The sequence below is a fragment of the Oculina patagonica genome, chromosome 8 (genome assembly GCF_052425735.1).
Source record: "Oculina patagonica isolate OP01 chromosome 8, crgOcupat, whole genome shotgun sequence".
Lineage (NCBI taxonomy): Eukaryota > Metazoa > Cnidaria > Anthozoa > Scleractinia > Oculinidae > Oculina > Oculina patagonica.
The window spans coordinates 33,061,587-33,078,038 of NC_135765.1; the positions used below are offsets into that span (position 1 = coordinate 33,061,587).

The 16,452-nt window shown below is 41.0% G+C and overlaps 1 protein-coding gene and 1 pseudogene across 2 annotated transcripts; both read left to right on the forward strand.

Annotated features, from left to right (window-relative positions):
• Nucleotides 1-1,156: 1,156 nt before the first annotated feature.
• Nucleotides 1,157-15,889, forward strand: LOC144662080 (uncharacterized; annotated as a pseudogene). The gene is made up of 2 exons (XR_013572393.1): nucleotides 1,157-1,229; nucleotides 12,663-15,889. The product of XR_013572393.1 is annotated as an uncharacterized LOC144662080 (transcript).
• LOC144662093 (uncharacterized) lies at nucleotides 3,184-5,433 on the forward strand. Its single transcript, XM_078522835.1, has 2 exons — nucleotides 3,184-3,281; nucleotides 4,178-5,433. Exons 1-2 carry the CDS (start codon nucleotides 3,275-3,277, stop codon nucleotides 5,416-5,418), a joined length of 1,248 nt encoding a protein of 415 aa, XP_078378961.1. The 5' UTR covers nucleotides 3,184-3,274; the 3' UTR covers nucleotides 5,419-5,433.
• Nucleotides 15,890-16,452: the final 563 nt, after the last annotated feature.

Below are 16,452 nucleotides of genomic sequence, written 5' to 3' on the forward strand. Positions count from 1 at the left end.
CATAGTGGAACTTGGCCAGCTCTTGAACCCGAACCACGTAATCCGGAGATCCATGTGCTAACTATTGAGCCACGCGTCTCAAACAACTTGACTCTGTTGCAACGTATGGTTTGGCGCGCGTATAAACTATATAAAAACACTACATTTCCTACGGTTCTATACCTGTCAACTTTTCCTAAGTCAAAGGCGAGAGATTGCCATATTCATATTTTCCGAAGATGGTCCAACTATTTCCGGAGATTTCCGAAGATGTTCCGATAACTTCTGAGCATTGACGAAAAGTATCGAAATGTCCTGACGATTTTCAAACATTGACGAAGTGTGTGAAATTGACTCAAACACGAATAACAATGCTCATTTTCTGGATATTTTTTGGCCAATATTTATTTGAGTTTACATTTAATGGGTAGTAAGAGTAAGAAATCCAAATTTGTCAGTCAGGCGTGAGAAATTGGCCTTTATGTGTGAGATCGATATTCTGGATCTCCAGGCGTGAGACTCACCACAGGCTCCCCAAGCTCAAAATACGTGGTGTATGGGACAGCTTGTGTATATAGAGAATTGTATGGGAAAGTAACCGATCGTAAAAAAAAATATGTAAATAACTACCTAATTTGAAATAAAGTTTTCCTATCTCAAATGTTTCCTTTTTTTGTCTCTTGTGCCGATTTTGAAGCCATTCTGGCGCCGTTTAGTGAAGTGATTCGAAATCGTTGTTTCTCCTTCGAAAAACGGCGCCAGAATGGCTTCAAAATCGGCACAAGAGACAAGAAAATGACACATTTGAGGTAGGAAAACTTTATTTCAAATTAGATAGTTATTTACACAATTTTTTTACGATCAGTGACTTTCCCATACAATTCTCTATATACACAAGCTGTCCCATACACCACGTATTTTGAGCTTGGGGAGCCTGTGGTTCCACCTTATTCAAAATGATGGCGATTTTCGTCACTTAAGTGCATCTAAATGGAAAAGCTAATATTAGTCGTTTTCTCGCGGTTTTTACTTGTCATTCAGTTTTCCAAGAATCCAATCAATTTACGATCTCATTAATTATCTTTCGCTTAATGTCTGGCTCAATTGACATAAACATGAGAAAATCAACATCCAGCTAATCACCTAGCGCATTTCATTTCTGCCCAGCTCACGGAAAGTACAAATCTGTAGCTATTCCTCACGCAGGAGAATTTTAACCTCTGCTTGTTGCCAAAAGACAATGCAGAAAGGTGAGTAATACTTGCATTTTGCGTTCAAGTTGATTTGACGCAGATAACTCCAGATCAAGCTAATTAATGAGCTTTAATTTACGAATCACGTAATGCTGAAATGACCCGAGATGGGGGAGTGCTGGGGAGGCTATCATCCACACGGTTAGAAGTTCTTTCTGTTGCTTTCCATCATCATCATCAGTTCTCCTCGCGCCAGTAGGCGCATAAGGCCGTCACGTTTTTTGTCCAACACTCCCTGTTCCGTGCCACCGCTTTGGCTACCTCCCAGCTTGCCCACCCTGCCTTGTTTCTTTCCTTTTCCACTGTCCTTCTCCAAGTTGTCCGTGGCCTCCCTCTTGCTCTTCGGCCTTCTGGTGTCCATCCCAATGCTGTGAAGCAGTCATTCGCACCTTCTCTCCTTAGTATGTGTCCCAACCAATTCCACCTTCTTCGTCGTGTTGCTTTCCATGTTGTCCCCAATTTGCATTCGATGGTCATGGAAATAGAAAAATTAGCTTCGCAGGCAAGTTGGATGCCTGGCTAAAATAGAGGTCGGAGATGGATTTCCTCATCCCTGAATACCTTCTCACCCCAAATGTTTGAGATCGTGAGAAGTGGCTCTTTAAGAGCTGCTAATCTCATTTGACACAGGACATAAAAGCATGACGTTAAACACGTTCAAGAAAATAATTTTTTCTTTCTTGATTTAACAAAAGGCCTCTTTCTGCTACGTGTTTCCTTAGACATTACGGGGTAGCTAAACGTGATTAAAAACGGAACTGATTAAAAACGGAACTTACTATCTCAGTTTCGGTGTTAATTCTTTTCTTTTTTTATTGAATTTGATTTCGTATCGATATAAGCTCATGCAAAGTATTATTTATTCAGGGCTGTCGAAATGAAAGATAAATGTTATATTTTTTTCGGCATTAGGAGAATAACTGCAAAACAGAAAGGAGTTCAGAGTACTAGGAATCGGCCCAGATATTGAAGAAAAAAAATTGAGTAATGAAAAACAAACAGTATAAACTTAAACCAACACTTCAAGTATTTGACGTCAGACCTTATATAGTGAGTGTTGGCTTAGCTGTTGTCACCATCTTTTTTTCACACGTTCATTAGCAAGCTTTATCTCTTCAGACCAAGTGACACATTAATTCTCTCTGCCCGTAATTATGTATGTCTTTAATTTTGGTTTAGAGAATTTGGTAGCACATCAAGTAGAAGCCTCTATCGGCTGTCCATCTGACAAAAGTTTGAGTAAACAATAGATTGGCCACACAATCTAAAATAGACGCAGGGCTCCTGATAGACGCGATTCCGCCGTGTTTTAGTGCATGCATGTTGGACATTTCCACAAAGCAGCTAATTGGTTAGGAAAGGTTAAAGGTCAGAGTAACACAATATCATTTTCGAATTATTGAGATATTTTGAAGCATTGATTACAAGCTGTACACCGCAGCGACTCTGTGCGCGCGTCACGCTTTACGTGGCGTCCTCCTTTCTGCGTGAAGTCGCGCGTGCGTTGAAATTTGTGCGATATGCTGACAAGTCCTAATGGGAAAAGAGTTCCTGATCACACGTTTCGCTTGCAACAGTCAGACGTCCATACTTAATTAACCGTTTTCCAAGCATTAACGCTACAGTGTTAGATCTAATTGTGAGATATAAGACATAAAAAACCCTGAAAAAAAGTCTCGGATTGAAGACGGAAAGGATGAATACTACGTGACGAGCGTATATATATATAATATATTGCTATATCGTATCGCTAATGTATAATTCCGTTACCGTTTACGTATGTTCCTGCCTGATCTAATAAGCGGATAATATATATATTTCCGTTTCTTTTTGATACCGCAAAAAATTGTGAAATAACAGATCATGACCAAGCTGGCCATATCACGTACACGAAAAATATCTTTGAAATAAAGGGAAGGTCACGGTTATGCAAAATCATAGCGCAGTGTCCCAATCTAACTGATCAGGGAATCATTTGCAATCTTTCAATTCCCTCGCCTCGAAAGTTAGTGGTTGTAGAGAAACGCAGAAGCAGACTTGCAATGAAAGGTAAGAATTTTGATTAAAAACTGAAACTGTACACTACTTAGACAGAATCAGACAGACAGAATCAATTTCAGATTACTCGGCAAGTACAAGGAAGTCGAATTCTTAAAGTGACCTAAATTGAATCGAGCCTCGGGACGTTTACATCGATCGGGTTAGGAGATTAGGGGTGTTCCAGGGGTGTTTAAAGAATATCCTTGTCCGGAACGTTTCTTAAGTGAAGAACATTATTTCCCCACCCTGTATTCTTACATGGTGATTTTATCTTATCTACTTTATATATAATGTATTGCCTGAATTGAGTAGTTAGATGTTGATCACTGATTGGAATAATGGCCGGAAAGAGTGAGCCGAGGGACACGCCATTGTTACTCTACCATATACAATATAATGCATATCACAGTTGTTTCAGTGTGAATATTATAAGCTGATTTTATATATCAAATCCTCCAACCTAGTCCAGAAGATAAATGATAGCTAGTCCACTATATAACTCCATTTCTCTAAGGTATATCCGGTACACATTGCCCGTCCCCACTTGCCAAAAAAAGCTATTTAAGATAGCACGAAAAATATATCACAAAACGTTTTTACCTGCCTTGTCAACGTTTTGACAGAATAAACAAATTATAAATGGGGGAGTAAAAATGGTGATAAAGGAAGAGGCGTGATTGTTCCACTGGATCGGATCTGGACTTATTTGCATTAATGTGGACCAGGTTATACCACAAAGCCTTTCGTTAAATCACCTTTTCCTTTACCAAAGGAACAATAAAAAAATGTGTACAGAAACAAAAAAACAAATTGCAGTTAAAACGGTACGGGAAAAAGATTGTGATTCGTTCCTTCGTTAACAATAGTCAGCCGCTAACTGTAAACTGTACTCATCTTTACTGCAGGAGCCTTTTCAGTGTTTTGTATCTACGCGGTGTTATTAGCTTTTGTGTTATCATCTTCTGCTGTTAACACGTCGTCATGGCAACGTTTCTGGTGGTGGACGTCAGGACAAGCATGGCCATCTGGAGAAACAGACGTGCTGAAGAACGCCTATGGAAGTTGCAAACCAAGCGATTCGTACTGTTTCCAACGGCTCCCATCTTGGGCTGAAGAGGATTCTACCGAACTGCTTGCCATCGACTCCGAAGGAACTGTCTATCAGTGGAAGTTTGACTCTAAAAACCCAACCGCCCACGCCGTCTGGGAAGCCCTTCACGATCACCTGGAAACGCCTAATGGGAAAATCGTCAACAACAAAGCCTGGGATCCCTTACTGATGGAAGGAACTAAGCCTAAGGTAACCCAGGACTCTTTCATGTACCGAGATCAGAATGGCGTGAAATCCTTTCTCTTGGATGATGACAACTGCGATTGTTTGTCTACCTTGAGCATGGGTCATGGAATGTGCAATGCTGGTCACTCTACTGGTTACAGTAAGCCAAATGTGTTTGGTGTCGATAAGCTGTATGATCCAGGTTGCCATGGACCGACCCCAAGCTATGGACTTTCACTTTACTTTCGAACTGTCAAAAAGCTCACACTGGACGACTTTGGCGGATGTTGGAGAGCTTTCTGGTGGTGGGAAAAAGACTCAACTTGGCCGGGACACGTCAAAGACATCCTTGGACGTCCATACGGATCTTGCCAAGAGTTTGATGTCTACTGCTTCCAGCGTCTTCCTTCCTGGCTCAAGGAAAACGATGCAGAGCTGCTGGCTGTAGATTCTTTGGGGACAGTTTACAAATGGGCGTTCAATCCCAAGAACCCAGTATCCCACGCCACATGGCTTGCATTCCATGACCATCAAGAATCCAACCACAAAGACGTCCTCAACTCAAGCCCATGGAATCCAGTGGCACTCAAAGGCACTGCACCTTCTGCAGCTCAAGACTCCTTCATGTACCGTGAGCAAAACGGAGTGAAGTCACTGCTACTTGATGATGATAACTGCGACTGCTACTCGTCCCTCAATCTTGGTCATGGTATGTGCAACGCTGGCCATTCCACCAGCTACAGCAAAGCTAATGTCTTTGGTGTTGACGCGCTGTATGACAACGGATGTCACGGTCCTGTGCCAACTATTGGTCTAACGCTGTATTTTCGAGCTCGTCGCCTGGATTTGTACGATTTATGTGAAAGTTAATAAAGCTACAGTATAGTGACATTTCTTGCTTGGAGTATCGTTTCCCCGCGATCATTACAGAATTCACAAATCACATGTCTTTTCTAGCTATTTTTACGCGTCACGGACTAATTTTTGTCCATTTCATGTTTCACGCATAAACCCTTTGCTACCCACTCTTTCGTGATGCGATGCTAGTCCATCTCAAGCAACCTCCGACCTCAGTAACCTCTCATCGCAAGTAACCTCACTGACCATTCCCCTGAGTACCCATTTATACCTCTGGGTAATAATCACAGTTAGAGTCAAGTGTTTTGACACACCTTAACACAGTAGAACTCGGCAATTAACCCGGACCGCTCAATAAGGAATAAAACAAACGTTTGTGGGCCAGTTACGCTTCACTCACAACTTTTCTTTGTTGCAAAGTATATGGCTTCAATTATTAAAAATAGGGCCCCAATGGGTCCATGTGTTTTGCTGCTAGAGCAAAGTCTTAGGGAACATGTTGATGAAAGACAAGTGAGTCGAGATTGAAATCCAACGTCTTTTATTTCTGTCACTTGTGTGCAGGTTAATAATTGCACTATATTGTAGTCACTTTGTTTAATTCAATCCTGATATTTTACTGATCAATGTTATGTTGAAATCAAAGACAGCAAAATAATTTTTAAATTACTAGTAAGTTAACGTAATTCTGACATGATTTCTCTTTGATAAAAAACAGTAACTCTAACATTATAAAAAAATCTCAATGAACTCAATGTGATTTTTTAGTGGCGTTATCTCACTGGTTACCGTTAGTTGTATTTGGAATCATTGTCACAAGGTAGCTTTAACAAAACGAAAAAGATATTGACCATAAGAACTCAATGATATATTTATTAGTGACAAGACAGTGTCTTTAACCACTTTCACCCAAATTAAACACTGGAACAACTTACTCTTAACAAACTTTTGTGTCACCCTGAGTTAAATATGAAAATTCAATTATAAATAATCGCACGCGCACCGGCGTACAACAACAGAAAGACGGCGTTGAACGTAACGCAAAGTTCATTTTGAAAGCGAAAGTTTACAAATATTATTATCATTCGTCAGTCATCCCTTCACGCTGAACACTCGTCAATTTCAGTGTCTCACAACAAGATGGAAGAGAAAGGACCAATTTTGATTCTGCGAAAGTTCGTTTTCTTAAATTTAGAAATTTGTGAAGTGGAGGAACTGAGGCTGCGTAGCCGAAGATGCAGTGGCCGCTGACATCAAATTCTATTTTTCACGGCGTTTAATTAATCTTCACAAAATAAACATGTGGCGCCAGCGCGTCTGGCAGTCAAAAATTCATTTTTCAAAAAACTTTCCCTTTCCAGCTATTTTAGCGGGGCTATACTATAGTACCTACCTGTCAGTCGTAGAAAAGCTGAAATTTAAGGATGAACTTTTATTAATGAAGACCGTATTATTTTTTAATAACTAGTAAACAAACTGGTCGCCACGCATACACGCTGAGAATGTTGCACTGATGCAGTGAATTGTGAATGAGAACTTCCTTTAATTTTCTTTTTTTCGACGGTGTGCACCACTAATAAGTTTCTTTCCCATTGTGATGTTACTAGTATTAATTCGTTTCTAGCTTCTTTATATAGCTCGAATACAGCTACAATTAGCGGTCAGCCTTCCAGCTGTTTGCGTGACAAGTTACACGCATACATTTTATTTTAAAATAGAATAGATAATACAGTACTAGTATGCTGTAGACAGTGTAGACAAGGTGAGGGTAATTTATTTTCAAAGCGAAAGTTTACAAACTGTGCACTAACCGTCTTTGGAAAAATTTATGACCTTCGGCGAGTTCCAAGTCTTCGCCCTAATAAAACTAGAATTTTCTCATACTGGAGTGGTCGCGCCACAGTTTTTTTCTCGTTTTTTAAATCTTTTCTGTTTTCCACGTGTCCAACGTTTTGCGTTCGAATACTTTGGCCCGTAACCGTGCGATCAGCGCTACGGTTCATTGGTTTCGATTTTGTTTGTTCATGGATTTGATTGACATCGGTAGTCGATTTCTCCTCTGTTACGGCACTTACACCTTACGGCAACTCAGCTCTCAATTGTTTTGCTTGCAGCCATTGCGGCTGCAGCAAAACACAAAAACCACTGAAAGTTTGGCGCACCTGACCATTACGAAGCGACTGGCCCGCGTGTAAAACCATTACATTCGTATTATTTCGTTCGTTTTTCGCTTTATTGAGTTATTTTTTTAAAAATAGCTCTTTAGTCGGCGTGATGTTCCCTAGCCCTGTAATCAGTCAGTGAAGTATGTGTGTTTGTCACACCAATCAGATTTCAGGTACTATCGGAACCAATCAAATTGTAGTTTATAAAGGGGAAGCAATCTGACACAGTTGTAGTCAGCAATTTCGTTCGAAGTTTTTAGATTAGAAGGAGGCGGAATCGGTGAGTTGTGATTTAACCCTGCTGGATTAAAAACTTTTTTCGTAACGCTCGCCTGCTTACAATGCACACGCCGTGAGCAAAAGGCCCAAAACTAACTTGTTATTCGTCTTATTGGAGCCTACGTTTGGAGAGGCTAGCTTTCCTGACCGTGGTAAAAATAACATATAACATTTGCACAAAGCAGATTTGAAGAATAATGTTGTCATTACTTTTTCCGTCCGCTTTGCGAAGTTCGTTGGGAAATTGGAAAGTTTGTTATGAAGTTGCCAAATAGGTTGCGAGTTTGTGAATCAAATTGTGAGCTTCAATACAAAGTTCCAAACTTAGGTCCGAAATTAATAAAACCTTCTATAATTATGTTATCAAAAACGGCTTTGATACGCTAAACTGTTGGAAACAAATGTCATAAAAATAAAAAACTTTTATGTTCAGCGAGCCGTAAACATGTTGTCTCGAACAAATTAGTCTGTCGCGTCGCGTCGCGTCGCGTCGGCTTCGATTAAAATCAATTTTACATATGGGTAAACCATCCAGTTTCATCCGGTTTACAAACGCAGAAGACTTGAAATTGAAGACAGTGAAGATTATGCCTCACAGAAATCGTTAAATATGTGTTTTCATACAAAAAAGTTAAAATTTGACCAAATTTCTACCTGCATAAAATTTATTTATCGGCAAATCACTTACGTGATCGCTGATGCGAAACGTTGTCTTGCACTTCAAGCTACTTCAACTTTCCTTGACAAGCTCTAAAATCTTCGAGTTCAGAAATCGCCATGACTTTCGAGCAACATGTCTTGTTTCTCCTCAACTACCAAAACTTCGACAGTTCAGTCGGGCCCCAGTTGGGAACTTATCGAAGTTCGCAATTTGATTCGCAAACTCGCAACGTAATTGGCAACTTCATAACAAAGTTTCCAATTTCCCAACAAACTTCGCAAAGCGGGCGGCCAAAGTAAACTGAAATCAACTGTAAAACATCTCGTTCAAATATTTAATGAACCGGTACAAGTATTAACTTTGCTGTTAAAAGCAACTACGATCGATAGCAAAAACAGAATAAGAGCGTGCCATTCCGTGACAATTTGATATCTCAATTAGTTCTTGTTTGTTGAATAGAATTTAGGTTGTGAATGAACGAAAATCTTTGTTGAACAGTTCTGACAGGAAACAAAGACTCCAGGTATACTGCGCTTTAAAGAACTTTCCCGAAGAAAGTGGTTTTTGATTTGATGCGTTTATTACTTCGTTTATTATAGTACTTTTCGTTCAATGTCTGTATGGAAACGTGGCTTTTTCGAGAAAAACAAGGGTATCGTGTTACGTTCGTTTTTAAAAAACAAAGGTCTCATGTTACAAAAGTGAGAAAAACAACAATATCATGTTTCAGTGTTTGGCAAAAATCCAAAAATATTCCGTAACAAACAAAAGTAACACGTTACGGTTGCTACAAAGCTAGCAACAAAATAACCGCTTAAACAGAATAAGAACGTGCCATTTTGTGACATTTTGATAATTGAATTAGTTTTTGTTTTTCAATTAAATGACGAAAATTTACGTATTGAATAAAACAGTTCTGATGTATCAAAATGCACGTAAAAGTTATTTTGTTTGCAAGCAAATTTTGTGCAAAAAAGTGACTCCGTGGGCCGCCATACACAAATGGCTCAACCCATGGCATAAACCATCCCAACAGGACAATCACCCAGTTTCACCCCAAGCCACCCCATAAATTGAAAAAATAACTCCTGCACGCTTAGCGTGCCTATGTTTCAAAATGATGGCGGAATACCCACTCCTAAGGCCCTCACTCCCACCCAATTTCCAATTTTCGTCATTCAACTGCATCTACTGAAATGGAAAGCTAATATTAGTCGTTTGCTCACAGCTTTTACTTGTCATTCAGTTTTCCAAAAATCCAATCAATTTACGATCTCATTAATTATCTGTCGCTTTTGGTCTGGGTCAACTGACATAAATGTGAGAAAATCAAAACCCATGCAGCTAATCACCTAGCGCATTTCATTTCTGCCAGCTCACGGAAAGTACAAATCTGTTGCTTTTGCTCACGCAGAAGAATCTTAATCTCTGCTTGTTGCCAAAAGACAATGCAGAAAAGTGAGTAGAACTGGAATTTTAGGTTGCTTACGATTATTTAATGCATATAATTCTAGATCAAGTTAATTGTGATCTTTACGATTCACGTTATGCTCAAATAATTCCCCGAGATGAGGGTCGTGCAGAGTTAGCTAGGATAGGGTACCAACCACAGTACACGGTTATAAGATCTTTCTATTGCTTCTATGTTGTTCCTTTAGCTTACAATTTGCGTTTAACGGTCACGATAATAGAAAAATTAGCTTCGCAGGCTAGTTTAATGCGTGGCTGAAATGGAGGACGGAGATAGATTTCGTCTTCCTCAAAAATCTTCTCCCCCAAGAATTATTGAGAACGTGAGAAGTGGTTCTTTCAAGAGCTGAGCACTAATCTCATTAGACACGGGACATAAAAGCATGACGTTCACCACGTTCTAGAGAATAAGTGTTTCCTTCTTGATTAAACAAAACACCTCTTTCGGTTCCGTGTTTCCTTCGACATTACGGGGCAGCCAACGGAACTAACTAACTCAGTTTAATTTTTTTAATTTTTTAATCGGATTTGATTTCGTACAAAACGTTTGCAAGACATCGCCACGTCCTTGCTTCTCACGTATCTTTCCCGCTGTAATCACGCTACAATTGCAAGGCAACTTAGGTGAGCTCGAGGAGATGTAGGCTCAAAGTATTATTTATTCAGGGCTGTCGAAATAAAAGAGAAATGTTAGATTTATTTTTCGGCATTAGGAGAATAACTACAAAACAGAAAGGAGTTCAGAGTACTAGGAATCGGCCCAGATATTGAAGAAAAAAATTGAGTAAAGATAAAAAAAATAGAATTAACTAAAACCAACACTATAAGTATATGACGTCAGTCCTTATTCTACTGGTGTTGGCTTAGCTGTTGTCACCATCTTTTTTTCACACGTTCATTAGCAAGCTTTATTTAACTCTTCAGACCAAGTCACACATTAATTCTCTCTACCCATCATCATACATCTCTTTAATTTTTGTTTTGAGAATTTGGTAGCACTGACATCAAGAAGAAGGCTCTATCGGCTATCCATTTGACAAAAGTTTGAGTAAACAATAGATTGGCCACACATCCACACAGTTCTAAAATAGACGTGATTCTGCAGTGTTAAAACTATTTTGCTAAAATTTAGTGCATGCATGTTGGACATTATATTTTCACAAACTAGTTCAAAGGAAAGGTTAAGGGTTAGAGAAACATTATCATTTTCGAATTATTTAGGTATTTATTTTGAAACATTTCGTGCGTGTGTCACGCTTTATGTGACGTCCGCCTTTCCGCGTGATGTCGCGCGGGCGTTGAAATTTGTGCGATATGTTGGCAAGTCCTAATGGGAAAAGAGTTCCTGATCACATGTTTCGCTTGCAACAAACAGAAGTCCATACTTAGCAGTTTTCCAAGCATTAATGCTACAGTGTTACATCTTATTTTGACATAAAAAGCCCTGAAAAAAGTCTCGGATTGAAGGCGGAACTGACTGAAGAATACTACGTGACTAGCGTATTGCTATATCGTATCGCTAACGTAAAATTCCGTTACCGTTTGCGTATCTTCAATCCTGCCGCTCCCGATCTAATAAGCGGATAAAATATATTTCCGTTTCTTTTTGGGACCACAAGAGATTGTGAAATAACAGATCATGACAAAGCCGGCCATATCACGTACATGAGAAATATCTTTGATATAAAGGGAAGGTCGCTGCTATACAAAATCATTGCAGTGTCCCAATCTAACTGATCAGGGAATCATTTGCAATCTTTCAATTCCCTCGCCTCGAAAGTAGAGGTCGTAGAGAAACGTAGCAACAGACTTGCAATGAAAGGTAAGAATAGACAAAAAGCATGGCAAAATTTGATGTGCTAGGCCCCGGGGCTGGAGAGCAGTGAGTCCTGGATTACCGGTCGAAGCTCGTTTTAATTTTAAGGATGCTGATCGCACGTTGGAGACGAAAATCGAAAAAAAGTATATAGGTTGAATGTTATTAGAGACATGACCAACTTGCATACATCAGGTATCAATTTTGGCTGTTTTATTTGTCCTTTTTTCTATATTTGTGCTTCAGTTTTTACCATTTCTACTCCTGTCATATTTTAGCATTCTGTATTCATACAAGTTGACTTTGTTCATATTTGTTAACCGTCTACCTAATAATGTATTGATGACTATATTGAGAAAGAAGATCTTGATCACTATTTTGAATAATGGCCGGAAAGAGTGAGCAGAGGGATACGCCATTGTCCCTCTACTATATATAATACATATGACAATTGTTTCAGTAGGCATACTATAAGCTGGTTTTAGATCTCAACTGCCTTTCAACAGCCTAGAGCAAAAGATAAGCTAGTCCACTATATAACTCGATTTCTCTGGGGTATATCCGGTACACATTACCCGTCCCCCTTGCTAAAAAAAAACTATTAAAGATGGCACGGAAAATATATTACAAAACGCCTTAAATTGTCCATCTTTTGATAGAATACCAAAATTAACCAGAAATGGAAGTATAAAAATGGTGGTAAAGAACCGAGAGTGACTGTTACCCGAAAGCTAAAAAATAGAATTAAATAAAAAAAAAAACCCTGCACAAGAACAAACAAAATGGTACAGGAAAAAAAAATAATTTATTCCTGTGTGTACAATAGCTAGCCGCTAACTATGAACTGTACTCATCTTTACTGCAGGAGCCTTTTCACTGTTTTGTATCCACGCTGTGGTATTAGCTTTTGTGTTATCATCTTCTGCCGTTAACACATCATCATGGCAACGTTTCTGGTGGTGGACTCCAGGACAAGCATGGCCATCTGGTGAAACAGACGTGCTGAAGAACGCCTATGGAAGTTGCAAACCAAGCGATTCGTACTGCTTCCAACGGATCCCATCTTGGGCTGAAGAGGATTCAACCGAACTGCTTGCCATCGACTCCGAAGGGACTGTTTATCAGTGGAAGTTTGACTCTAAGAACCCAACCGCCCACGCTGTCTGGCAAGCCCTTCACGATCATCTGGAAACGCCTAATGGGAAAATCGTCAACAACAAAGCCTGGGATCCTTTGCTGCTTGAAGGAACTAAGCCTAAGGCAACCCAGGACTCTTTCATGTACCGAGATCAGAATGGTGTGAAGTCCTTTCTCTTGGATGATGACAACTGCGATTGTTTGTCTACCTTGAGCATGGGTCATGGAATGTGCAATGCTGATCACTCTACTGGTTACAGTAAGCCAAATGTGTTTGGTGTCGATAAGCTGTATGATCCAGGTTGCCATGGACCGACCCCAAGCTATGGACTTTCACTTTACTTTCGAACTGTCAAAAAGCTCACATTGGAAGACTTTGGTGGAGGTTGGAAAGCTTTCTGGTGGTGGGAGAAAGACTCAACTTGGCCGGGGCACGTCAAAGACATCCTTGGAAGGCCATACGGATCTTGCAAAGAGTTTGATGTCTACTGCTTCCAGCGTCTTCCTTCCTGGCTCAAAGAAAATGATACAGAGCTTCTGGCTGTAGATTCTTTGGGGACCGTTTACAAATGGGCGTTCAATCCCAAGAACCCAGTGTCCCACGCCACTTGGCTTGCATTCCATGACCATCAAGAATTCAACCACAAAGACGTCCTCAACTCAAGCCCATGGAATCCAGTGGCACTCAAAGGAACTGCACCTTCTGCAGCTCAAGACTCCTTTATGTATCGTGAGCAAAACGGAGTGAAGTCACTGCTACTTGATGACGATAACTGCGATTGTTACTCGTCCCTCAATCTTGGTCATGGTATGTGCAACGATGGCCATTCCACCAGCTACAGCAAAGCTAATGTCTTTGGTGTTGACGCGCTGTATGACAATGGCTGTCACGGTCCTGTGCCAACCATTGGTCTGACGCTTTATTTTCGAGCCCGTCGCCTGGATTTGTACGATTTTGGTGGGCAATGGAGAGCGTTCTGGTGGTGGAATGCTGGTGTGGAGTGGTCTGCCTGCAAATCCCAGTCACCAGAAGCTGATGTACTTGAAAACCCATATGGAATTTGCTCGGGTGGTGATCCATTTTGCTTTCAACGGCTTCCAGCATGGCTCGAGGAGGATTCTACTGTGATCCTGGCGAAAGATTCACAAAAGAACGTTTATCAGTGGCAGTTCAACAGCACTAATCCAACATCGAAGGCTGCATGGAACGCGTTTCATAACCACAAAGAGACCGCAGCTGGTGCAGCTTTAAACCAGAAACCTTGGAATCCCAAAGTCCTCCATGGAAAATCATCGGCTGTTGACCAGGATTCATTCACTTATCGAAGCGCAAATAATGTAAAATCTGTGCTCCTTGATGATGACAACTGTGACTGCCTCTCGACACTTTAACTTGGAGCAACTGTTTGCAGTAGTAAGCTGGATCCATATTCCCGTGGAGTCGACCTTCTGTATGATCCCGTGTGTAGTCTTCCTAGCACTCGCAATGGACTGACTCTTTACTTCAAAGTTCCAGAACAACCGTTTACGTTTGAAGGATATGGAGACAAATGGACAGCCTTCTGGTGGTGGCCTAAAGACGGACAGTGGCCGGAAAACGTAACAGACGTCTTGGAGAAACCTCATGGCTCCTGCAAGGAAACTGATGTTTATTGCTTTGGGAGGCTTCCATCCGATGCTAAGGAAGACAAAACCAAACTGCTCGCTATTGACACCGAAGGAAACGTCTATATTTGGAAGTTCTCTTCTGGAAACCCAACAGCACATGCGGTCTGGCAAGCCTTACACGACCACAAGGAAACACCTTACAACAAGATAGTCAATAACAAAGCGTGGAATCCTAAAGTGTTAAAGGGAACTGCACCAAAGGCTGACCAAGACTCCTTCATGTACCAATCACAAGCTGGTGTCAAGTCCCTTCTCTTGGATGATGACAACTGTGACTGTTTGTCCACCCTCAGCTTTGGGCACGGCATGTGTTCGGCGGGATTTTCTACAAGTTATGGTCCTGCAAATCGATTTGGCGTCGATGCTCTGTACGATGACTACTGTAACACGCCGCGACCTAATGTTGGCCTGACCTTATACTACTCCATGTCTGAAGAGGTGGCACACCCTATCGCCCTGTGCACCCATGGTGGAAACTGGCTCGCCTTTTGGTGGTGGACGGCTGATGCAACTTGGCCAGCTGATGAGAAAGATGTGTTAGCCTACCCCTATGGCTACTGCAGCTCGTATAGTGAGTACTGCTTCGGACGAATTCCATCCTGGGCCAGGGAAGACTCAACTGAAATGCTTGCTATTGACTCGCAAGGAACTGAGTACCTTTGGAAGTTCGATTCTGACAATGCCGTCGCACATGCTGCCTGGTTGGCTTTTCATGACCACCAGACCACTCCTGCTGGCAAAGTCGTCAACAATCAAGACGGTTGGGATCCTGTGGTTCTGAAAGGAACAAAACCAAAAGCAAAGCAAGACTCCTTCATGTATCGTGAACAGAATGGAGTGAAGTCCATTTTGATGGATGATGATAATTGTGACTGCCTCACCACGCTGAATATTGGCCATGGAATGTGCCTCGCTGGGCACAGCACCAAGTACGGTCCGGCAAACCAGTTTGGCGTAGATGCTCTTTATGACCCGGCCTGCAACGTCCCTCGACCGGAAGTTGGTCTGACGCTTTACTTCCGGGCAATCTAGCTAAGCAGCAAAACATGTTGACTGGATCGTCAATAACACCAGTTTAATTAGCATTAAGTATATGTCAAATATGTAAACAGGGCTAGCGCTCTTAGGGGTGTAGCGTAAGGGTCAGTATTGTGCAATTTTCACCGTTGAATATGAAAAGCACTTTAAGTACGCCAAGACAATTCCGCACTGCCTCATGTTTAGAAGCTTTATTTGACTGTTGTAGTAAACTGATCATAAGAATCAATTAAACAACGCTTGCTGACAGGTTCTGCTCAGTTTATGGTTGTTGTAGATCTTTTTGGGGTCCACCGCTGAAAAGAAAGCAAACTGCTAGAAACTGCAGTGTAAGTTCACCAAGTATACTCCTGTTATATTAGATAGCAACCGTGGTGTGTTCTTGTTACCATTTTTGAAGCTCATACTTACACGGTTACTATCGGGGGCAACACCACAAAACTTGGCGAGCTTGCTTATTTTAATGCAGTGTTTTCTTGCTATGGCTTAACTCCTAAAAAGGTTAAAAATACGGGCTAAGTCTCCCTTTCAACTACGGAAACCCCTGAAGTTTTAACCATTATAGTTCTGACCGTTTGACTCTGTGATTCGCCGACTTGTCCCCTTTGCATCTCAAACAATGGCCAAAAAACTAAGGTGACTTTTTGCCGACGGATGTTCGCAACATCCGTTAAGTTACGAGCTTGACTTTCACATGAACTTTGTCGCCTTGTTGTAAGAAGCCGTCTAAATCAGGAGACATGTTTCGAAAACTCATTTCCTTCTTGAAGCTAAACAGAGACATTTGTTTTCTGTAACAATACTTTACCTAA